Source organism: Leishmania martiniquensis, chromosome 25 (assembly GCF_017916325.1).
Source record: "Leishmania martiniquensis isolate LSCM1 chromosome 25, whole genome shotgun sequence".
Lineage (NCBI taxonomy): Eukaryota > Euglenozoa > Kinetoplastea > Trypanosomatida > Trypanosomatidae > Leishmania > Leishmania martiniquensis.
The window spans coordinates 531,068-553,401 of NC_090160.1; the positions used below are offsets into that span (position 1 = coordinate 531,068).

General features: G+C 62.6%; 6 protein-coding genes across 6 annotated transcripts; all 6 read right to left on the reverse strand.

Moving 5' to 3' along the window:
- Positions 1-957: 957 nt before the first annotated feature.
- LSCM1_05340 (uncharacterized protein) lies at positions 958-8,622 on the reverse strand (the record flags this gene model as incomplete). Its single annotated transcript, XM_067322811.1, has 1 exon — positions 958-8,622. The coding sequence occupies one exon, from the start codon at positions 8,620-8,622 to the stop codon at positions 958-960; it is 7,665 nt and encodes a 2,554-aa protein (XP_067178176.1).
- Positions 8,623-9,471: 849 nt separating this feature from the next.
- Positions 9,472-12,327, reverse strand: LSCM1_05341 (uncharacterized protein; the record flags this gene model as incomplete). Its single annotated transcript, XM_067322812.1, has 1 exon — positions 9,472-12,327. One exon carries the CDS (start codon positions 12,325-12,327, stop codon positions 9,472-9,474), a length of 2,856 nt encoding a protein of 951 aa, XP_067178177.1.
- A 1,768-nt stretch (positions 12,328-14,095) lies between these two features.
- On the reverse strand, positions 14,096-15,517 carry LSCM1_05342 (uncharacterized protein; the record flags this gene model as incomplete). Its single annotated transcript, XM_067322813.1, has 1 exon — positions 14,096-15,517. One exon carries the CDS (start codon positions 15,515-15,517, stop codon positions 14,096-14,098), a length of 1,422 nt encoding a protein of 473 aa, XP_067178178.1.
- Positions 15,518-16,539: 1,022 nt separating this feature from the next.
- Positions 16,540-17,253, reverse strand: LSCM1_05343 (uncharacterized protein; the record flags this gene model as incomplete). Its single annotated transcript, XM_067322814.1, has 1 exon — positions 16,540-17,253. The coding sequence occupies one exon, from the start codon at positions 17,251-17,253 to the stop codon at positions 16,540-16,542; it is 714 nt and encodes a 237-aa protein (XP_067178179.1).
- A 795-nt stretch (positions 17,254-18,048) lies between these two features.
- Positions 18,049-18,849, reverse strand: LSCM1_05344 (uncharacterized protein; the record flags this gene model as incomplete). The annotated part of the gene is made up of 1 exon (XM_067322815.1): positions 18,049-18,849. One exon carries the CDS (start codon positions 18,847-18,849, stop codon positions 18,049-18,051), a length of 801 nt encoding a protein of 266 aa, XP_067178180.1.
- A 1,413-nt stretch (positions 18,850-20,262) lies between these two features.
- LSCM1_05345 (uncharacterized protein) lies at positions 20,263-21,450 on the reverse strand (the record flags this gene model as incomplete). The annotated part of the gene is made up of 1 exon (XM_067322816.1): positions 20,263-21,450. One exon carries the CDS (start codon positions 21,448-21,450, stop codon positions 20,263-20,265), a length of 1,188 nt encoding a protein of 395 aa, XP_067178181.1.
- Positions 21,451-22,334: the final 884 nt, after the last annotated feature.

Below are 22,334 nucleotides of genomic sequence, written 5' to 3' on the forward strand. Positions count from 1 at the left end.
CGTTTGTAAAGCGTCGGCGAGAGGCGGAAACAGTGTCGAGAGGAAGAGATATGAGGAGCGAGGGGGAGTCGTGTGGCGTATGTGGCGTGCGCGCGCGCAAGTCCGCAGAGAGCCCCCACTCTGCGAAGGGGTAAAACATCGACTAACGAAGACGAGAGACAGCAACGAAGGCGGCATCACCGTAGAGGAGGCAGAGGGAATCATACAAGAACGATGGGCAGTGCACAGATGCGCGTGTGCGGGAGGGCATCACCCACCCCCGCATCAGCCTGCCGTCGAGTGAGCAGCGGTAGCAAAAGGCCCTCCACAAGTCACTTGCAGGCACGCAATAAGAGAGCCCAAGATGCGCGCACACATAAATATATATATGTGCGTGTACGCACGTGCGCGTTAGTCCAGGTTCCGTTCGTTTCTGCGCGCCCGATGCCAGCCACACTGTGTTGTCTGTACGTGTTGGTTGCTCTGCTCAGCTCAGCTCAGCTCGGCTTAAGGAAGACGCACCGGCGACAACACCCCCCCGCCCTCCCCTCAGGTGAAAGGGCGAGAGGGGGAAGCCAAAGGGTGGTTGAGAATGTGTGGTGCGCCGTATATCGAAGAAGGGGGAGGGGGGAGGCCAACACTTCGTCGAAAGGGGAGCAAAAAGGGGTAAGCAGAATCGTTACATCGATCGAGTACACGAGAGGGTGGGCATCATAGGCGCGGAGAGGTGTCGCCGAGGACATCGAAGAGCTCTTGCCATGGCCTCTCGTACCACCTCCGCTGCTGCAAACAGCACCTGCCCCCGTGCTGCTCTCACCGTTTCTCTCTCCATGCATATATGTATTGTACATGAATTTGGCCATCGCCTGGTTCACTATGCCACCACAGCAAAGCTCCACGGTGCACACACACACACACGTTCCCAGAATCGTCGGGTCGTTGGGCATTGGGGGGGGGGCAACAGCAAGGAGGACGACGCTACACCTCTGTGTCACGGCTATCGCCACGCAGCATGACGTAGGTCGGTGGCTGAGCGGCAGCGCCGAGGACGATAACCTTGAACAGTGACTCGTACCGAAGATCGGAGAACTCAGCAAAGGTGGCGCGCACTTCAAGGCGGCCGCACTCACCGCCCAAAGACGCCGCCGGGACGACACCCTCAAGTGGGCAGAGCGAGAACCGCGCCGGCTCATCCACGTACGTGAGGTCAGGACGGCCCTCCGCCGGCGGCGCCACGGCAGGCATCTCCACGGCAGCCTTCACCTTGCGCGTAATGGAGTCGCACTCGCGCTGGTTAGCCGAGACGCCGAGGCGCGTCACGGTCGTATTAGCCAGCAAAAGGCGCTGCGACGCCACAGGCGAGACGGCGGCCGTGCCACCGTAGCCCGTGCCCTGCTGCTGAAGGCGGAACGTGCGCATTATTTCCTCGTCGGCGTCGGTGACAGGGCGGATTTGGAAGGACACTGAGACGGGACTTCGGTTGAGCAGCGCAAACGTCTGCGTGTAGGCCACCTGCTGGCGGCCGTCGTGGTGCTGCTGGCCTGGGCGGAACCACACCACGCCAGGACTACACGCCAGCGAAGGCGTGGTGAGGGGCACGCGGAGAGGAAGAAGCTGACAAGGCGCCGGGATGCAGTCGCTCGGTGAGGCGCACGCCGCTTCAGTCGATCCGAAGGTCGGCAGGAACTGAACCCTCAGCAGCCCCTCCACCGCAGGCGCCTTGTGTGGCGCCGGGGGCAGCGGCGATGCGGCGCGGAGAGATACGCACGCTTCTCGCCACGCAGAGCCTCCGGTGTCCACCTCGATCTGCACGTCCAGCGCGTCCATGCTGTCTAGCGTGTACTCATGCTCTGCAGCGCGCGCCGCGGCCATCATCGGCGCAGCCGCAAACAATTCCGTCGCCGCATCGTGGCCGGAGCGCCACCGGGCACACCGAACGATAGAGAACAAGCTTGCACCACCGCTGCTATTCGCGGCGGGCAGAGATAGGGTAAAGCGCAGTGGCGAACTGTTGCAGTTGGTCAGCCTAATCGTCTGCTTGCAGAGGGGCACGCCCACGGCTCCTGCCGCTGCCCCTTCGTCCCTTTGCCGCGCGGTTGGGAAGTGGACACAGCGCTCGGACGGCTCGATAGCCAAGTGCGGTTTACCGCACCGCGCTCGCAAGCGCAGCTCGATCGGTATGAAGTACTTGCGGCTCGCTTCCTGTAGGAAGCGGCGGCGACTTTCCATGAAGGCCAAAAGCTCCTGCCGCTCCTCCGCCTCCCGCTGTAGCACGTCCACTGATGGAAGGGATTCGGGCCGCGGCGAGGTGGCAGTTACCCTGCCGCTGCCTCCACAGCTGTCGGAGTCGTCGCTGTCGCTATCAGCGCTACGATCCGCCGGCTTGGAAGCAGCGGTGTTGGCGACAAGTGCACCACCCGCCGCTGCCGCGCGGTCGAGCATGCGCTGCGCTGCCTCACAGGGCCACATCACGCGACCGGCGCGCACAACTCGACCGCCTGGCCGGGTACGCAGTGGCCGCATCACAGTCAGCTGCGCCACCGACAGGCTGGATCTGGATGGGCCGCCCGTTGCAGCCGCCGATTCGCCCGTTGAGGCTGCTCCAGTGATGGGGCGAGCCACACGCTGGGACGGGTAACGGTCCGCGTAGCGAGCGTAGAATTCGTCGACAAGGAAGACGTCGTTCAACTCACTGCGTGCCAGGATAGCGTGGATGCACACGCTGCCCTCCCACCAATGATCGGACGGAGGCAGCATTGCCTCCTCGCCGTCTCCATCGCTTTCGCTACCGTCCGCCGCACGGGTGGAGGAGCAGCCCTTCGTGCTCGCGCGGCCGTAGCCCTTGCCATCATTGGAGGTGGCACAGCGCGACGACCTACCGAGGTCCTTGTCATCGTCCGCGCTTGTCTCCTCTGTGAGCTTCGCCGATGGGGTGAACTCTAGCAGCACATCGCGCCGCGACTGGGCGGGGATGCGCAGTTGGAACGGCGTCGCTGTTACCCTTCCCACTCGGTGTCGCTCCTTCTCCAGATCCTCTGCGTTCATGGAGCACAGCCTGAGCTCCACCTGATCCGCCGGCGCGTCTGGGTCGACGGCATGAACAACTATGCCAAGCGGGCATGGAAACACCTCCACGGTGACGTCCACATCGCGCGGCACACGGTTCACGAGTCGAACTGTCCGCCGCGACGTTCCCAGTGGTGCAATCACAGGCGGCATCAGCAGCACACCCTTTCTGTCTGGTCCTCCCTCCTCAATGAGCCCTGACGTGGTGGAGTCGAGCACAATCGGCTTGCCGTACACCTCGTAGTCGACAGGTATTTGAAGCCACGGCAAGGTTGGGTTAGCGCGCACACACAGCTGCTCCGCGTAGCGGCCGGGCACAGTGCACAACAGGCGGACGGGCACTCGCACCTGGCCGAACGGGCTCAGAGAACCGGTCAAAGGGCCGAGCAAGGTCGCGCAACCGCGACCGTCGCCGAGAACCTTCTGCGCGGCCTCCAGCATCTGTCGCTGCTGCTGCTGCTGCACCGTTGCCCCGCTCTGTACGCTCGTGATCCAGAAGGCTGGCAGCTGGGCACCATCAGTGCCGCCGTTGCCGTTGTACCCCGTGACTCTTTTCGATGCCAGTGCTGAGAAGGGCGTCAGCGGCTGCTCCGGTGGCTTCTGGGTCGTCTTGCGGCTTCCGCCAGAAGCGCCGGCACCGCTGGCGGGCTTGCTGCTGCTGCTGCTGGCGGTGTGACAGGCTTTCTCCCCCACCTTCTTGCGGCCCTTGCCAGCAAGTCCATGCGCACGCGGCGCCTCCATCGGTAGTGGCGTGAAGTGCTTTGCATGCACCTCGTAGCTGGCCTCGCAGCCGGTGTAGTTCTGCAGCACGACTGTCAGAGAGTGGTGGGAGAGGGGGGTCTCATCAGGCATGTGGTCGACCAGACTCAGAGCCGCGCAGTAGGGGTGTGCCACGAAAGGGGCTATATGCCCCTCATCCTCCAACGAATCATGCGCCTCAGCAGCGGAACGTGCGCGCAAGGCGACGTCCAGCGAGTTCCAGAGGAGCGCCCGCACGTATGCCTCAGTGGGCATGAAGACCGTCGAGGACGCCGCTCCGCAGTCTTCCAGCGACGCTTCCGGTACTACATCCACGGAGACGGCCAGCGCCTCGACAATGTCGCACCGCAGCTCCACAAGAAGCGCCTGCTGGCTACGCTCCGACACTACACCGAGCAAAGTTGAGTAGCAGTCCTTCGCCCTTGCCGCTGTGGCGATGTCTGCTTGCGTGCTCACGAGCGGCGCCGGCGTGTTGCACCGACTGCCGCGCTGTGCGATTGCATGAGGACAGACGTGAAAGCGACAGCGTACCGGCACGGTCAGCTGCTCCCCAGCGCGCAAGGCATGCTCAGCCTCGTAGTCGACCTCCATGTACGGTGGCGCCGGGATTGCCGGGACGACGGTGAAGACGGTGTCGAGCGCGGACCGGTTCGATACGTGAAAGGCCCCGGACTGCCACACGCCCTCTGGCACGACCCCGAACTGCATGACGGGGTCCTCAAGGACCAGCAGCGGCTGCTGAATGGTTGCCCGCGTCTCGATTGCGACGGAGGCGCCGCCGTCACGGATGTTGAGCTCAAAAAACGTCTGTGCGTCCTCTGTAGAAACAACCTTTCGGTACACCGTCACCTCCACGGTGTTACCGGCGCCGAGGCGGAACGATTCGGGGATGAACACAAAGCGCGGTGGTTGGCGCATGAGGGGGTCGCAGAGGTGAAAGACAACAGGGATAGAGTTCGGGTTCGTCACGGTGAAAGACGCCGCCGCCTCCTGGCCGAGCTCGATCAGCCCGAAATCTAGCAGTTCAGCGCTCGTTATGACAGTTGGGCCAACGCCGGTGGCCGTGACATGCAGTGCGCAGCAGCCCCACTCCCCAGCTTGTTGTGGTTGGTATACATCCTCCGCAGCTGTCGCCGTTGCGGGTGGCAGCTCCCCTCCGGTGCCGGGTCGCGAAGCGGATTTAGGCCCCTTCGCCGTGCCTCCGCTGGCGCTGTTGGCCGTTCCTGGGCGCACACCGGCCCCGGATGACGCCTCCAGCGGTGGTGTGGTCAAGAGCATGCGTCGGCCTGCGGCACCGACACTCGTAGGGGCCTGCGGGTTCGTCGGCAAGGGGAGCGACGAGCCGTGCGAGAGCCTCCCCGTGAAAGCGGTGCTCGCGGCCGTCAAACGAGCTCGCAGCAACTCCACCTCTGGTATCCAGCATGGTACGACGGCGTAGTGCGGCCCAATCGCCTCCAGGGTGAAGTGAAGAGTGATGGTGACCGTGCCGTGCGGCGGAATTCGGCCCTTGCGAGGGTGGCACTGCACCGAGATCCCATCGCTGGCTGGGAAGGAGGCGCGCCAGCGCTCATGCGTGAGGCTCGCGCTCGCGTGTCCGGATAGGTGACCGTGCTGCTGAACAGAGGCAGCAAACTCGGCAGCGGTCGGATCCAGCAGAAAGCTCATCGCAATTGATGAGCTGTTGTGCAGTGAGACTGTGCGCGTCGTTCGGGATTGGATAAGGCACTCCACGCGCTCCTCTATCGCCGGCGGGTCGAAGGAGAGGGTGGGCATCACTGACTGCTGATAAGTCACGAAGCCGGTAGCGAAGACGGCGTCCGTGCCGCCATCCTGCTCACCTGATACGGCGTGAAACCGCGCGAAGACGGCGATAGGGTCCAGGTAGGTCACCTGTAGCCCATTGGGCAGCGTCGCCGAGCCCGCGGTGTCGTCGCCGAGCGGGCTAGCACCGCCTTCCGCTGAATCATGCGCTCCACAAGGAATGGGTCGGTTGCGGCGGTACAGCTCCAGCACTTCCGCGTCCACGAACGGCAGCTTTGCCGCGTTCCGCGGAGCGGAGGGATCAGGCATCTTCTCCAGGAAGAGGTTGTAGAAAGTCCTCAGCGGCTGCAGGGTACGCGGCGTTAAGGTGAGGATGAAGGTGGTCGTGCTCATCGGCGGCAATGTCCCAAAGGCTGGAGTGATGGCAGAAGTCCTGCTGTTGCCTAAGCCGACGGCAGCTGCGGCGGTGAAGGAGGTGGTGGTGGCCCGCGACTTCGGCGAGCCCACCTGGCCCCCCTCGTTGGAGCCCCTCCGCTCCGCCTCCGCATCGTCGCCATTCCCGCTCTCCTCCATCCATGGCGGCTCGCCACCGTGCCAGTGATAGCGCAGCGGGGCGGTGCAATCGTTGCGCACGGCCACCGGCACTGTCGTCGGCACACCGGGTATTGTACCCTTCAGAAGGATGTGCAGTGGTGCCTCACTCTTGCACAGCTGCCACTGTGGCACGGCACCCTCTTGAACCACCTGCGGTCCAAGAGAGACAATCCTAACACGCGGCACAACGCCGACACCGAAGAGATGCAGAGTGTGCTCTGTGAGGACGGGGCTGTCCGCGGCATCGCTAGCGCGCACCGCCACAGTCAAGCTCGCTTCACAAGGACCCTCCGACAACGGGCAGAAAGACACGTGAAGCGGCATCGCGTGGCGAGGGGGTAGAGTCGTGGCCACCATTGGCGGCAGAGACACGGTGAACTCCGGGGACGAGCTCAAGACGTGCACCACCGCGGTAGAGCCTGTGTTCTCGAGGTAAAGCACCTGCTTCACTGAGGCCAAGAGAAGCACCTCGCCAAAGGTCACAGCTGCCGGGGAGGCGTCGTTCACGTCCAGGCGAGTGGCGCGAGAGGCGAGTGCGTCATGTGTGATCAGCAGCGGCGCCTCAGCAGCGGCCGGCGCTCCTTCACCCATCTCCTCGGCGCCGTCATTGCCCTCATCCTCCGCCAACACCACCGGCGCCACGTCGAGAATCAGCTCATCTGTGCCTATAGTGGATCGCGCGACCGCCTCCGTGGTGCTGCGCCACCAGTCGAAGTGCGGCAGCACCACTTGCCCTTGCAACGGCACCGACATGAACTGCCACTGCGCTCCCTCGCCGGTCCGATCGTTCAACTCACGCGTCACACCCATCTCTAGAACCACCTCAACCGCCGCCGTGGACCCCTCGAAGGAGGTGGGGCAGAAGAGGACCTCGACCTCCACGTAGCCGCCGCAGCTCAGCGGCGTCTCTGGCGCCGTCTTGGTGACAGCAGTCCCACCGGGTGCCGCACGAACGCACCGGAACGTAAACCACGAGTGCGAGGATGGCTTCAGACGCAGCCGGGCCCGGTAGGCGTTGCGGTTCACGAAACGAACGACCTGCCGGCTTGTCATCCCTACGCAGCTGGACAGACAGAGGCCGCTGCCCTTGCTGGTGCACTCGATGCCGTCCAGAGGGCTCGCCTTTGAAGGGGCCAGGGTGCCGCCTCGCGCAGAGGACAGCGCCGGCGCGGTCTGTCCCTTCTGCAGGCGGTCGCCACTGCTGCTACCGACAGCGGCCTGTTTCCTTGTGCCCGACTGCTTTGTCGGAGAGGCGCCCGCTGGTCGCCTCCCTGGCTCTTCGCTGGAACCCCTATCTGCGTCGCATACGCGCGTGGGCAGCAACGGCGTCCCTTCGCCGGCGCCGGAGCTGCGCGCGGCCGTTGGAAGCAGGGGCGGAAGCCAGAAGCCGCTGCCTTCCGCAGCGTCCCTTTTACTCGTCAGTCCTGGCGCGTGCGTACGCAGCTGGTCTTTTAGAGCTGTCATCACATCCACAGCCTCGCTACCTTCCGCCTGCTCGGCGGCGGCAAATGTGTTCCTCATGGAGGGGCGATAGCCGTACTCCCTCTTGAGCATCTCGTTGTACTTGACGGCAAACTGGTGGGCGTCAATCAAGAAGAGCGGTGTCGCCGCGAGCGCCGTAGCGTCATCCGTTGCCTGGCGGTCGAGGCCGGCCTTCTCCACAGCCGCCTCTTTCTTGTCCACGGTGTGTGCGCGAGCCGCCGTGGCGTCATCGGAGCGACTCGAGCGCTTAGCCCTCTTCGCTTTTTGCCGAGCCGAGGCAGCGACGCTCCGCTCCGATGTGCGGCGGGCAAGCGACGTTGAGCGGTGCTTAGGCGCACGAAACGGCGCTGGAGGGGCTTCGGGCAAGGCAGGTGACGCCGCCGCTACTGGAGCAGGTGCAGCATTGAGGGTAGGGACTTCGAGAACTTCTCCCAAAGCGTACGCGCTGAGCGGCTTACTGGTGAAACGGCGAAGCTCATGCGCCTCTCTCTCCAAGAACAGCTCCACTTGCCTCTGTGAGCTGCTGAGCTGCTCGGCGTACTGTGCATCGAGCCGGCGGGTCGGCTGTAGTTGCTGCGCTGCCAAAGCCGCCTGCATGCTTTGCTGAAAAAGCTCCTCGCGCTTAGCATGTATGACAGCCGCCTCGGACTGAAGCTGCTGAAGTGCTTGCTTCGACTTGAGCCGCTTCACTCCAGTGCGCCCAGACGCCGATGACGGTGGTGGTGTGGACAGCTGACCCCCATTCGCTGACCGCGACGCAGAAGAAGTCGAATAGAGGTGTGAAAGAGCCTCCGGAAGCTCCCTGAGCAGCTGCGCATCCACCTCCGCCTTGCAGCGCACCTCCAGCTCGTGATGCGACTGCAACATGAGCTGCTCATGCTGCTGCTGCAGCTGCCGTAGCTCCCCCAGCTCATTCGCAAAGCACTCGTAGGCCCTATGTGCCCACGAGGACATGATGGTGAAGTCGCCCTCGATGTTCATTGCGGCCGCTCTCGTCGAGTGGGTCAATGGGGAGTCAAGACAGAAAGAAAGAGGGGAAGAGGTGCGCGAAGGGCCTGCTGAATGTCCTGCGCGGTTGCAGCCATGGCAAGCCGCGTCGAGTGTTGTGCGGAGGCGGGGGGTGAATAAAGAGGGAGGGGTGGACGCCACTTGTAGCTCTCCCTTGCCGAGGTAGTTTGGTGCTTTCTATGTGGTCGGGGGAGGGCGGTGCATGTGTAACATCTGTGGAGATCCGGATAAGGAAGGGAGAGAGAGCGCAGCGCAGTCCGTGAGGGAAGAGGGTCATCGCGGAAGGGTGGCGTGTGGGGGGAGGAAGATGGGGCCTTGAGGTACAGAAGTTCATGATGCGAGATGGCACGTGCAGGCAAAGAACGCCCCTAGACGGGATCTTCCTGTGTGTGTATGTGTGTGTGGCTTCCTTGGGCAGCGCACTGCCTCCTTCCGCTCCGCCTTCAGCGTCTTCTGTGCCTATGCCTCTCGCTTACGTCAGCGATGACGGACGATGCTCATGCGGGTCTGAGAAAGTATGGGGAAAGGGGGGACAAAGGAGGTGTAAGGCGCGATCTTTTCTGATGCGCACAGATGTGTAATGGAACGGAGAAAAAAGTCTGTGAGCTAGAGGCAGCCCCGGCGAACCGACTTGACGGAAAGGCCTGAGGGCCCCGAGCTCGCCACCGTCCGCCGTGAAACGGCCCTCCCTCCCTCCCTTTCCTTCGTATCGCTCACAGTTCCTCTTCTTCCTCTGCGGCATCCATGGCGCAAAGTTGCACCGGCGCGCGAGGGCATTAGTCTCTGTGTGAAGCAGGCGAGCGTCCCCTCCCCCTGCCCGCCTCAAAGGCCTGCACCTCGGCCGCTAAGCGAGGATGAGAGAGTAGGAAGCGCAGCGACGGGAAAGAAGGCCTCATGCGCCTCAAGCATATCGGCAACTGCCACTTGAAACTCCTCGAGCCGCTCGCGCAGCTCCCTCATCGTGGCTCGCGCACACTGCTCAGCCTCGGACAGCAGAGCCGCCGAGGATGCGCTCTCAGACCCCTGTGCTAGCCCGGCGCCGTCCTCTACGAGCACGGCCTCGAGGGCCGCGGCGGTGAGTGATGCAGCGTCGTCTGCGGCCGCATCCCCCGCAGCATCGACGACAGTTGTCCGCTGCGGCTCCCACGCCGACTCCATCTCGGCCCATGGTATGAAAGCGAATAGGGCATCCATGTGCTGCTGCACGCTTGAATGGACAAAGCGGTAGCACAGCGCTTGACGCATCTCCATCGCCGTCGACTCGCGTGCCCACTCGTCGCCGTTGCTGCGGCGGTGGACCTGCGCTGCAGGCGCGTTCAGGAATACGGCAGCAGCGTCGTCGGTAAAACCGTTCTGCATCAAAAAAGGCAGGGGAGGTGGGCGCACGAGAGGGAGGTCGCGCACGAGTCTGTGACACGAGCGTAGCACCGTTGTACTCCACAAGAGTGCCGCGCATGCGCGCTCGATGTGCTTCGCCATGAGCGGCGAATCGGCCAGCGCCGAGGCGAATGCCGACTCCACCTCGTTCCGCTGCCCCTGCACCCCCGCGTGGCTACTTGCGTCGACTGAATCCCTCAGAGCCACCGCGCGCGTGTCGTCGCCTCTGTCTGTAGCGCCGCCACTGCGAGAAGAGGAGCACTCATGTTGCCAGCGCTGGCGACGGTGCCGTTCGTGCTCCCGCGCCTCCGCCCTCTCCGTCACCGCCGAAAAGGGGCAGGAGAAACACTGCGATACGCGAGGGAACGCCTCGAAGGGCAGCAGTCGCACTCGCACCCGCTTTGGTCGGCGACAGCCCATCTGCTGGTAGGCGCCATTGCTGAAGCGAGGGTATGGCTGATGCAACGACAGCGGTGCGGGAGCCAGATCAGAGCCGTCGGCACGATGACGCGGTCCATGTTGCTGGTACCCGAGGGACTCCTCGCGCTGCGCCCCCGCCTGCTCCGCAGCCAAGTCAGCATGCTGATGCAGCGAGTTGCCCACGTGCCGCACCACATCGCCGAGGGACTCCGCAACGATGCGTACGAGCATGGCGGCGCAAAGCCACAGCACCAGGGGTTTCTCCACCTCCTCCTTGACATCGTCCACGAAGTATGGTGGCGCGGTATAGCCACTGCGATAATTGTTCGACGCCGCCCCAAGTGTGTGCTGGCAGTTTGCCTGCGAGTCGCTCCTCTGCTGAAGGGTTGGCCCTCTCGACGTCTCCAGGCCGCGCAGGTGGTCAACGAGAGCGCGCAGCACATCCTCCTTGAGCCCTAATGTGTAACGAAAGAAGAGGTACTTGGCCGCGTATGGGGCCTCACTGACCGCGTTCGGCAGTCGCTCTGGCAGGCGCTGCGGCCCGCTGGCGGCGATGGCGAGGCGCATGAGATCGAACCAGTCCAGGAAGTACCCGCGGTTCAGCAGGCGACGGCTCTGCTCGGGCAGACGCGCCCATACCTTTGCCACAAGGAACGGCGCGGCATCGGCAAGGTAATGGGAGAGGAGCGCGTCCGTCAGCGCGGCCTCCGTGTACAACACTGGCGGCGACCTGCCAGCGGCAGTTGACGCGGAGACCAGTGCAGACGTGTCTATGTCGGGAGGGGCTATGTCGGGGAGCTCCCGCACGAGCGCGAGGCGCCGCAGACAGCGGAGCAGCTCGAGGCACTCGACATCCGAGAAGCTGTTATAATTCTCACCCATCGCGATAGCGAGTGAGACCGCCAGAGCCGGCTCCTCCACCTCCACCGTGGCCAGTGCCTTGAGCAGCAGCAGTGACGAGCGAGGCGACAGTCCTACAGCCGGCACCGCTCGCGCACAGCGGAGAAGCCGCAGGGCGCACTGCGCGCTAGTCGCGTCGCGGTGCTCTCCCTTCCACCGCAGCGTCATGAGTGGAGCGCTTCGGCTCGTGAGAAAGGGGCCGTGAGACACGTCCAGCACCAGAGACGGTACCGTGCCAACACCGCTGAATCCCAGGGAGGATCGCGTGTGAGGTCGCTTTGGCTGTCTAGACTCGCGCCGCAGGAGCGGAGTGCGCTGCTTGATACGGACAGGTGTGCCAGCAATCATAACGACTTCGCCATCCTCAGCGGAGGCCTGTTGCCCGCTGCTGTGACGTCCCTCGCCGCACGAGCCAGGCGTAAGCGGCGAGAGAGCTGTCGACGAGCTTAGCTGGGACGGGGCCACCTCCGTCAGATACGGACGGCAGTGCTTCGTGGTGCTAAAGAGGCTCTCTGGCACGAGGCTTCTGCAAAGGACTCCGTCTTCACGATCCCACGAAAAGCGAAGCTCGAGCAGCCGCTCCACCAAGCAGTCGATGGAGTCGGCGCCGAACTCGGTTGGGGTCGGCTCCAGCACATCTTGCCGCTTGTGACGCGTGCGCACCCTGCCACAGGCGCGGTCCCACGGCGTGCCCCAGCTGCGCGTCGGGTCCGTCATCATGCGCACGGCGTCATAGCTGCTGATGACACCCGACGTACTCGTGATGGGCAAGCGCGCAAGAGGGGAGAAGCGGTACTCCGTCTTGAAGTAGTTCGCGAACGGCCGCCTCGACTTTTTCAGCGCCTTTCGACCAGCGTGCTGGCGGGCCGCGATGCCGGCGTCGAGCTGCTGGTGCGGCGTGAGCCCGGGCGACATCCAGGAAGGTCGAAAGCGTGGCTTCGCCCGGGATGAGGTCGTCCATCGCCCTACCGTCGCCCTCATGGAAGTGCCACACGTAGCTGTTCGTCTTACTGTCAAGGTGGATTTGTGTCACAACGCAGCCAAGCAGGGGGGAGGGCGAAGGCGAAGAGGCCCGGCAGGCGGGACGAGGCTCTCACAATTATGCAGTCCCCGATACTCGGGTGTGGCAGGGCGTGATGATGCGATCAAACAACTCCACAGGAAGAGAAGAGGAGCAGCAATGACGCCGACATACAAAAAAAAAGTTGACAGGAGAGAGAGAGAAAGGATGCGTGACGCTCTTCCCTCGACGACTGGCCTACCCCCTTCTTATGACCTGCTGCTCTGTCTATCTCTTGCCCTCCTCCCCCTGCAAGCACATACGCTGGTATGCGTTGTAGCGCGATGCTGATACGATACGCTACACTGTGTGTGTGTGTGTGTGCGTATGTGATACCTCTTACGTTTTCTATGGCGCACGCATGCTTTAGAGGATCGGCCCTGTACGTCCGGCGTGTGAGTGGCCGATTACACGTTGTTATTCTTGTTGGCCGCCACCCACCGTGCCCGCCACCCCTTTCGATTGAATGCGCGGGGGATGGGGGAGCGCTCTCGGGTAGAATTCTGCCCGTCACGCCCCTTCGTGGAGTTGCTGTGTGGCTTAGGGTGGCACTTCCTTTACCCTCCCGAGATCCACTCCCCTCACTTTTGAGGCACCACACTCCTCACACGAGAGAGGCAAGTCGAAGGGATGGGGTGAGGTGGAAAGACGGGGGAGCGAAACTGCACCCACGCCAAATAGAGACGGGCGGGGAAGTGATGAGAGTGAGAGCGGCAGCACTCGAGAACACGGGTGAACAATGCATAGAAGCGCAGCCTTTCTAAGAGCTGCGAACGCGTGCGTGCTCTACCGCGGAGGATGCTGTGCCTGGAAAGATGTTGAGAGCACCCCTGGTTAGTCCACGTGAGTGTGTGGGTGTGTGTAAGGGCTAGCGCGTCAGCCTGAATGACCGCCGATGATGCGCGTCACGCACAGGTGCAGGCATAAAGACGTGAACACGGGCACACGGGGAGGAGGACAGGTGCCGCTCCTCTGCAGACTGATCCGCCGCTTTCGCTTCGTTTCTATTCCTTGACCATGGCGTATGTTGTTGTGTGGGAGGGGAGGGGAAACATTGGGGTAAGGGACTGAGCACATGAAGTGAGTGAGCGGTAATGTGAGGACGGAACAGTGAACAAGCAAGGGAGCCCACTTTGTGAAACAAAAGAGGGAGAGAGGGCGCACGCTGGTACGAAGGAACCCCACACTCCAGGGCCCAAAGATGCTACTCAGCACAATTACTACTACCCGCCGCCCCCCCCCGTCCCTTTGCAGTTGGGGTCGTAGTGGTGCCCTCTTCACTACGCTAAGAATGCTCTCCTCAGGCTGCTCGCGCAGACTTCCCCTCACCCCTGTGTGCTCACACAATTCGGAACGCATGTACGCTTGGGTTTATGCGAGAGTACGCACATGTGTGCGCCACCACGGCTACAGTGCATACAACATTTAGGGCAGCACAAATAGAAATCATCACGCTAGCCATTCCGGGCAGAGAAATTCGGCGCGCGGTGTCCCTCTCAGCGCGTGCGGATACATCTGCCAGAGCCACGAGATCGGATTGGCATGACACTCAGACGAATCCACCTGTGGTGCGCATCACGGCCCCATATTGTCTCCCCATCCGCTCCTCTCGGGGGAGAAGTGGGGGGGCAGTGAGAGTCGAGTAGCAGTGCAGAACAGAGCGCCAGACACCACCTCCACCTCCCTTCCTTACGAGTAGTTGCCCTTGTTGGTCAGTCCGTAGGCTGGATGCTCGTCCTTCCAATCGTCCCAGGCGCTGTCTTTCTGCCGCTGCCGCTCCTCCATGCCGTCCGGGCCAAGGCGAGCGTCCTCCTCGGCCTGCTGCTGCTGCATCGCCTGGGCCTCGTCCATCTGCCGCTGAATCTCCGCCATCTCCAACTCGGCGAACTCCTGCAGCGTCATTGTCGGTGCGTTGCGGTCTATCATGAGCTCATCGCGAACCTGCTGGCGGTATAGCTGGGTATTCTGGCAGCCGCTGAGGGCGCGAGAGGAGGCGGCGGCAGCCGTCACAGTGACGGCAGGTACCGTGGTGCCGCCAGACTGCACAATGTCGCCAACGCGCACCTGCTGTGGGCGATCGACCGTCCCAGCCGTCATCGTGCCGCCTGGCAGAATCGTGTAGGTGTGCCGCCCAAGCGACAGCTCTCCACGGCGCACGGCGTCCAACGTATCCTGGTACTGCTTCGCAGCGGCAGCCCGCTGCTCCGGGTTTAGCGACTCGAGCATGCTAAGCTCACGAGATGATATTTGAAGCTGATGGCAGCCTTCGTAGATGGAGCACCTCAGTCGCGCCACCGCACGCGCACGCAGCGCCTCCTCTTCCTCGCCTCCCGCTTCCTCTGCCGCCTCGCCCTCCTCGGCCATCAGCTCCCGCATGCGGCGCCGCTTCGCGCGGAGGTAGCCTACTTGTTCATCCTGGGCCTTCCACGCCTCCCGAAGCGAGGCGATGGTGCGAGAGAGCTCAAGGCGCTGCGACCGTTGATCAGCGCGGTACACCGAGTACGTGTCCAATGTCTTCTTGTCAACCAAATTGATGTTCTCCATCCACTCAAAGAAAATGCTGAGCCACGCGTGGGAACGGGCAAGCGCCTCCTGCCGGGACAAGGAACGCAACTCCTCCTCACGAAGGGAGTGAGAAGTGGCATACACCCCAGAACGCATGACCGCCTCGGTCTGCTGCGTCTCACCATGCCGCTCCTCCTGATGGAGAGCGTCTTCGCCTCGCATGCGCTCATCCACCGAGCCTGCTTGCTGTGGCGCTGTGCCGCTGCGGCTGCCGCCGCCGTCCGCGGCACGACCATCCTGGGCGCGCGCCATGGGGCCCTGGATGCGCTGAAAGAGGTCCGCCAGAATGTACGGGGTCCACAGCATCTCCAGCGCTGTGGTGGAGTAGTCGTCTATCTCATCGTTTAGTGAGAAGGCGCCGACAGCAGAGAGGTGGCGCCAGAACAGCTCAAACTCGGCCAGTAACGCACGTATGCGTGTGTTGAGTGTGGCATCTGTGCTGGCGAGAGAGGTGTTCACCACGTCAGCCATGTAAGCATCACAGAGGCTGGTGAAGTGCCCCTTGACGGTGACGGAGTCGCGCGTTGCATCAGTGCTGCTCGGCATCGCTCCTTGAGGCTGTGGCCGAAAGGCTGGTGACGGCTGTCCACAGCGCGGTACTGCCCGCCCACCCACCCACACCCAGTCAGAGAGCGGAGCGTGAGTGCCGCTGGCGGACTCTTCGGATGACAACACAAAGACGCAGAGAGGGGAAGGAGAGCTGCTTTGACTTTCGGCTATGACGAACCGCACACACACACGTGCAGCCGTGCTCTCCGTTTGTTCCGTCGGCGAGCGACCCCCGGGGACCTTTGCCGTTTGTTCGCCTCACTCGTCTACTAATGGGATGCGTTGCTTCTCGCTGAAGGATAAACGCAAGCGGTCTACGAGTGGAGAAAGGGGAGCAGAGAGTGAAGAGTGGAGTGGGCGAGATGAGGTCGTGAGAGGAGGGGTGAAAAGGGAGCGTAACGGCCACAGAAGACATTCGTGTGGGCCTTCGTGCGGAGCGCCTTGATAGATGTCTTGATTGTTGCGAAAGGGGAGAGGGATGTTGCGACTGGCAGTTGAGACGGTGTCCAGTCAGCATGCGCGTTAGAGAGGCAGCAGCAGCCCCCTCGCCGCGAGAAGGATCGGTAGATGGCACGGCAAATTGCTCTTCCTCTTCCCTTTCGATACAGCATACACCCGAGCATTCCTCACCGCGTCCACTCACGCTGACTGAAGCAATGTCACACCCACTTCATTTTCTCTTCGCCCCGTGCATCCCCTCCCCGCCCCACACACACGCGCGTGTGGCGCGCGCACGGCACAAAAGATAGAGCGGGAGAGCAGCAGCAGTCCCGTCACCGCGGCAACTTCTGTCGCATTAGATGGAGCCTAAGTGCAGACGTCACCTCGTCTTCAGTGTTTCTTCCCGCAGCTGCCCCCGCCCCACCCCTGTTGCTTCTGTGGCCCATAAGTGTGTATAAGCGTGTGTGGGTGGGGGAAAAAGCGAAGAGGGGTGTGGGGGGGAGGCCCCACACACATTCCCCCCAGGAGGCGCTGAGGCAGAAGCAGTGTAAGGGGTGCCAGGAATCGATGCCAACGTGTTAGCCCGTGTACCGGGGGCCTGGCCCCGCACGGCGGCGAAAGGCCCATTCCACCGTGGGGTGCTCCAGCATCCTCTCCTGCCGATACTGCTCAAACGGCGACAGATTCTTCTTTCCGGGCTTCTCCGCAGCGGTACTCTCCTTCGCAGCCGCCTCCTCCGCCTCCTCCTGGGCGTCAGCCTCGAGGTCGTCTGTGTCGATGCCCGTGCCGGGATGCGCCTGCGCGCGCGCCTCCCGCCGCCCGGGAACCTTGTCCACTGTGGATGCTTGCTCCTTGAAGGCGGCTGGTGAGAGGGTCGCTGCCCGCTCGGCAAAGCGCACGGTCCAGGTGTCGGCCAGCTCCCGATTCTTGCTCGCTAGCGCGCAGCGACGCAGCAAGGAGCACAGCGTGACCTTCATCGCCGTGCGGGATCCAAATGGTATAGACGAGTCCGCGTCATGGAGCTCTGCCCACATGGCCTCGCCCATTTCCAGCGCCTCCGCCCTCTCCTCCGCCAGGGGGCTGCGAGATAGCTGCGCGATGAGACGATTCTCCGTCTCTATCGTCTGCATACGCGGCATCCTTTCATGCAGCTGTGACCAAAGCTTGCGACGCAGCTGCGCAACGCTCTCGCCCAGGTCATTCTGTGAGGTGAAGTACTGCAGACGGGGAAGGGTGCAGGCACAAATACTGCCCCACCCGCCAGTAGAACACCACCGGCGTGTGACCCTCATAGTTCGCCACCGGAGAGGGTAGGAGGGCACAATGCAGGTGTTGCACCGGATAAGGCTTCAAGGCGGCAAGGGAAGGATTGTAACGCGAGAGTACCCCACATCAAAGGGCGAGGGGGAGCCCAGTGGACGCAGTGTGTTGCATAAGTCTGTGTCATCATAGAGGCGACCGCATCTGTCGATGCTCCGCTGAGTCCTGTCCGCCAACCGACGCCCCCGCTCCCCCTGCACAACAAAGTGGCGCAACGGAGAAACGAGGCGGCTTCTTTTTTTATCTCTTGGCCCAATCCCGAGAGAAGGGGCGCCACGCGTGGAGGGCCGCACCGCGCAGCGCCGGGGCACACTCGGTAACTTCTTGGAGAAGTACCCATAGAAGCCGAAGCTTCCTGCGTCGCATGTTCCGCTGCCAAAACTCCGGTCAAGAGTAAAGGCAATGGCCCCCTCCGCCCCTCCCCCTCGACACACACCGCCCTCGCCGCTTCGTCAAGGTAAAGGCGTGGCTGCGGAGATGCCTGCGCACTTGTGTGGCGGAGAGGGCGGTGTTTTGAAGTGGGGGCAGAGACGCCTCACGTGTGAAGAGAAGGGCAGAGACATGAGAAACAAGCGGTGCCGCGCGTCAGCATTGCAGACGTTTCTGTGGAAACACACACACATACAGAGGAAGAGAAAAGCAGCGCCGATGCGCGCCCAACGCCTTTATCGACCCCATAGATGAGTTGCTACACAGCGAAACACACAGACAAGAAGGAGGCATTGCGGCGCATGCGAGCGAGTGGAAACAGCACACTCGAGCTCGGGTCAGCTGTCGGCCAAGTCGTGGTCCTGCACCTCCGCCTCATCAGCCACCTGCAGCGTCTCATCTAGCAAGCTGCATAGGTTGCCCACGTACCCGACATCCTCGATGTCCACTGGGCGAAAAGCCACCAGGCGGAAGTCTGTCAGCAGCGATCCGATTTGGCGCGACATGGCACGGAAGCGCGGCGGCAGCCTCGATAGGTCCATGTAGTCAAAGTCGCACATGCAGAAGTGCTCCAGCACGCCGTCCTCTTTGACGTCTTTGCTGAGCAAGTCGCACTTGGTGAGGACGTTGATGAAGGGGCAGTCAAAGCACACCATGCTGGAGAGTGAAAACAGGCAGCCCGCGATGAACTTGCCGCTATCCGCCGTCGTGGCTAGTGCGTCAAGCAGATACAGCACTGTTGTGTAATACCCCTCCTGTTGGAGGAGGCGCACAAAAGCAGGAACGGCCGGCTGGCTCGACAGCACCTCCACCTGCCCTGGCATGTCCACGATGATAAAGTCGTCGGCGTAGTCACCCAGCTGCTGCGACACCCACGTGGCACCCACGGTGACGAGGTACTCCATGCAGAAGACGAGGCCACCGTTCGGGCCCAGTCCTTTTCCCTCCATCACGTCCTCGAGTGAGATGAGGTCACGAATATCCATTGACGGCTCATATGGCAGCACGTCCGCCGCAGGGTCCATGTTAGCGATGTGAGTGGAGCGGCCCATCGAGGCGTAGTGCTCTGCCAGCACACCGCAGAGGGTGCTCTTGCCCGACCCGGCCGGGCCGACTACGATGGCAGCATATTTGCCCATTCGCCTATTTACTCGATGTGCGTGTGCGTGCGCAGGTGTGGCTGTGGCGGTCGCAGCAGCCGTAACAGGGGCCGAACGCAACCGAAAGATAGGACCCAACCAAACAAATACAGCCCCAGGCAGACGAATGTGCGTATGTATGTATGTGTGTCTTGTGGGGCACCGTGTCGCAAAGCGAAAGAGAAGGGGGCCACTCAGACAGCAATGCCTTCCCGCGGTTCTGTGTGCGTTCGCAGACGAGCCATACTTCGAAATCAGGATAAGGCGAGAGAGGGATTCGGGTGGAAGCGGCCACGTCGCGCCCTCAGCCCCGTCAGCCGGCGTAGCACACGCGAGCCAACAACGGGAGAAGGAGGAAGGGGAGAGACGTGGAACAGAGGTGGGGCAGGGCGGGGAGCGCGCGCGACCGCCACGACGCATGGAGCACAATGAAAGGAGATAGGGAAAGTGAGCAGCCGCAGCACTGGTCAGAGCGCCCCCCTGGCGCTGCCGCAAGTACAGACCCAAAGGTCCGCTCGATGTTGGGCTTTGTGGATGTGGATATTTTTCTCCGCCACACGACGCACGAGTTCAACCCCAACCCGCCCACCCTTGGCACTGTCACTGTGCGCCACGCGGCCTCGCCGTGCAGGTCAGCCGTCCGCACACGCGTTGCCGCGCCGCCACCAACGCAGCCATCTCCGCACCGCCTCCGCCCCAGACGCCGCCCACCCCACACACACCGCGGGCCGCACCCCACCCGCGCCCATCATCCGGGCCCCCACGCCGCACATCCCCGGGGGCGGCCCAGGCGCCGCACACCAGGAGGCAGCGAGGGCCGGGAGGACTGCGCTCGAGCCACGCGGGCACTCTGCACGCCCAGCGGGTGGAGCACACGCGTCCACAGCCCACGATCGCGCAGGCCGCACCGCCATGCAGGACCTCACCACCGGCTCCCGTCGCGAGGCACCGCTCTGGCCTTCTCCCCTTCGCCGTGGGCGCGGAGCCCTTGCCAGCGCCGGCGCAGGCACAGGCGCCGGATGCCATAGCTTGATGCCCCCCCTCCCACGCCATAAGCGCGTGAAGCGGTGGCGAAGATGTAGGCAATGCCGAAGAATCCTCAGACCGGGGCGTTTAAAGGGTGAGCTGCACCTCTTAGGACATCCGTCGAGATGTCCTCTCCTACGCTTACGGTTGTGTGGATGTGTTCTTAGCGATGCAAAGACGTAGGGGACACAAAAGCTGCGGACACACGCGCACAGGAACTCACTCCACATAACAATTGGGTGCTCGACAGCCGCGGGTGGGCGCGCTCTGATTAGGAGCACCTTCCCCCTAAATCGGCGCACACACGCGCTTCCTCCATTCCAACTTGTCATCACCCCTTCCCCTCCCCCCGTTGGGCGCGAGGAGGCGTGGCGAGGGAGGCGGCAGTCAGCTTCGTCCATGAGCCTCTCTCTGCCCATCTCGCTCTCGCGGTCGCTTTCCATTGCTCCCCGTCCCTTTCACCAGGGTGGAGCTCATGTACACCGGTGCAAAAGACGGCGATGCCGCGCCAGGAGGGTGCAGCGTATTGGCACGGGCTGCGGTTGGCCCGGCACTTGTGGCTGCAGCAGGTGTCACAGCCACCGGCGCTTCGGCTGCCGTCGCTCTCGACGTGGTGGTGGGGGCAGGTGCAGGGGAAAGAAAATTCGCATGCGCTGCCGGAGCCGGACGCTGCTTGGAAGCTGCCGTCTCAGGCACCGGCCCGTCTAGCTGCAAGTCGCTCAACCGAAATGTCTTCACCACCGAAAAAAGTGTCCACTGCAGGCGTCCGCGCAGCTCTTCATCCGTCAGCAAAGCGGCTCGCCGACGAGCTAGGGCAGCCTTGGTGTATTTCTTCTTCTCCTCGCAAACGGTGTCCAGCAGGTACGACTGCGACGCTAAGCTCTCCAGCCGCGTCTCCGTCTCCTCCTCATCAAAGGCCAAGATGCGGCGATACGACTCGACCAGCTTCTGGAACATGCCGTGCCGCACGTCATCCTCGTAGAGGAAGTGAAAAATTGGATTGTGCCGCTGCTTGCCCTGCACGGCAGCGAGAAACTTGTCGCCATACTTGGCGGTGTACTGAGCTGTCGTCGACAGAACATCCATCAGCAGAGCCGTCACATCCACAGTGCCGGCCGTCCGGTCCAGGGAGTAGTGGTTTGGAAACGGGTCCTCGAGGTATCGCCGTGCCTCTGCCTCGGTCTGACGCAGGAGCTCCTCGCGCTGCGGGTCGTTCTTGGCGCCGGCAGTGCCGCCCATCGTGTGAGTAATCGTACCGTTCTTCGTCGTTGTCGCTGCCGCCCCTTTTTCGCCGCCTGCTGCGCCGTCGCTCTCCTTGTGCGTACCCGGCCTCTGCGGTCGCAGCTCTGGGTGCTGGCGAAACTCTGTCAGCTTGCTCAGAAAGTAAGGGTAAAAAATGTGCGAGGTATCCACGAAGAGGAACTGATTGCGCTTGCTCGAGGCAAGCAGCTTAGCGACCATCTCATCCGCTTTCCGCCGCTCCAAGGCACTAAGACGCGCAGCGAAGGCATCCACCTTCTCCCGTAGCTCCGGGCCCGGGACAACGATCGTCGGAAGCGCCTCCTCGCTCTCCATGGCTTTCTACCGATCGAGTCAGTTGTGTGCTACACCGACGCCCGCTGATGGTAAAGAGGCGGAAGGGGAGGAAGCACACACACCTGCTGAAGGAGGGAGGCTACTAAAGTGCCACGTCCCGAGGAAGGAAGAGGCGTGGGATAGACGGTGAGATGCACAGGAATCACTTGGGGAAAGGGGGGAGGGGGGAGGGGGCAGAAAAGGTCGTGACTTTTTTTTTGAGCACCCACGCACAGACAGAGCGGCAAAACTTTCGCAATGACAGTGAAAGGTGAGTGGATGCGCAGGAAGATAGAAAAAGTGAGAAAAACGCGGTGCGGCGTCCCCGGCAGTCAAAGAAGCGAAATGAGGAGTGCACACACACACACACACAGACAGGCAGACACCTCTGTGATGGCGATGGCGGTAGCGATGGTGGTGGTGGTGTCCTGCGATGTCTCACAGCCTTTCGAAGGATGACGCGTGCGTGTGCGCGCGTCAGTGAAGTGTGTGGGGGGGAGGGGGGGTTACAGAGAGAGAACGGGAGAAAAAGCGATGAGGAAAGGAGAAGAGCAGCATCGTGAAGGGCAGAGCACGCGAGTGGAGGAGGTCCCTCGTGCTCGGCATTGGACGCAGAATAAAGGTGGTTGGCGAAGCCAACACCTATACGCACCGTTAGTCGCCATGCTGCGCTGATGCTGAAGGGCGAGTCGGCAAGTTTGGCAAGCGGCACCCTACTTGAGACTGAGCACGGAGAAGCAGCGCGCACCCCTGCACATGACGCGCACGAGTCGGTGAGATAGCGCATAGCAGAGTGGCCTTGCGCTTCGCTGCTTTCGTGAGAGGACGCGCCTGTCACAGTATGTGTGTACGACACGGAAAGGGGTGATGGGTAGAGAAGTTCG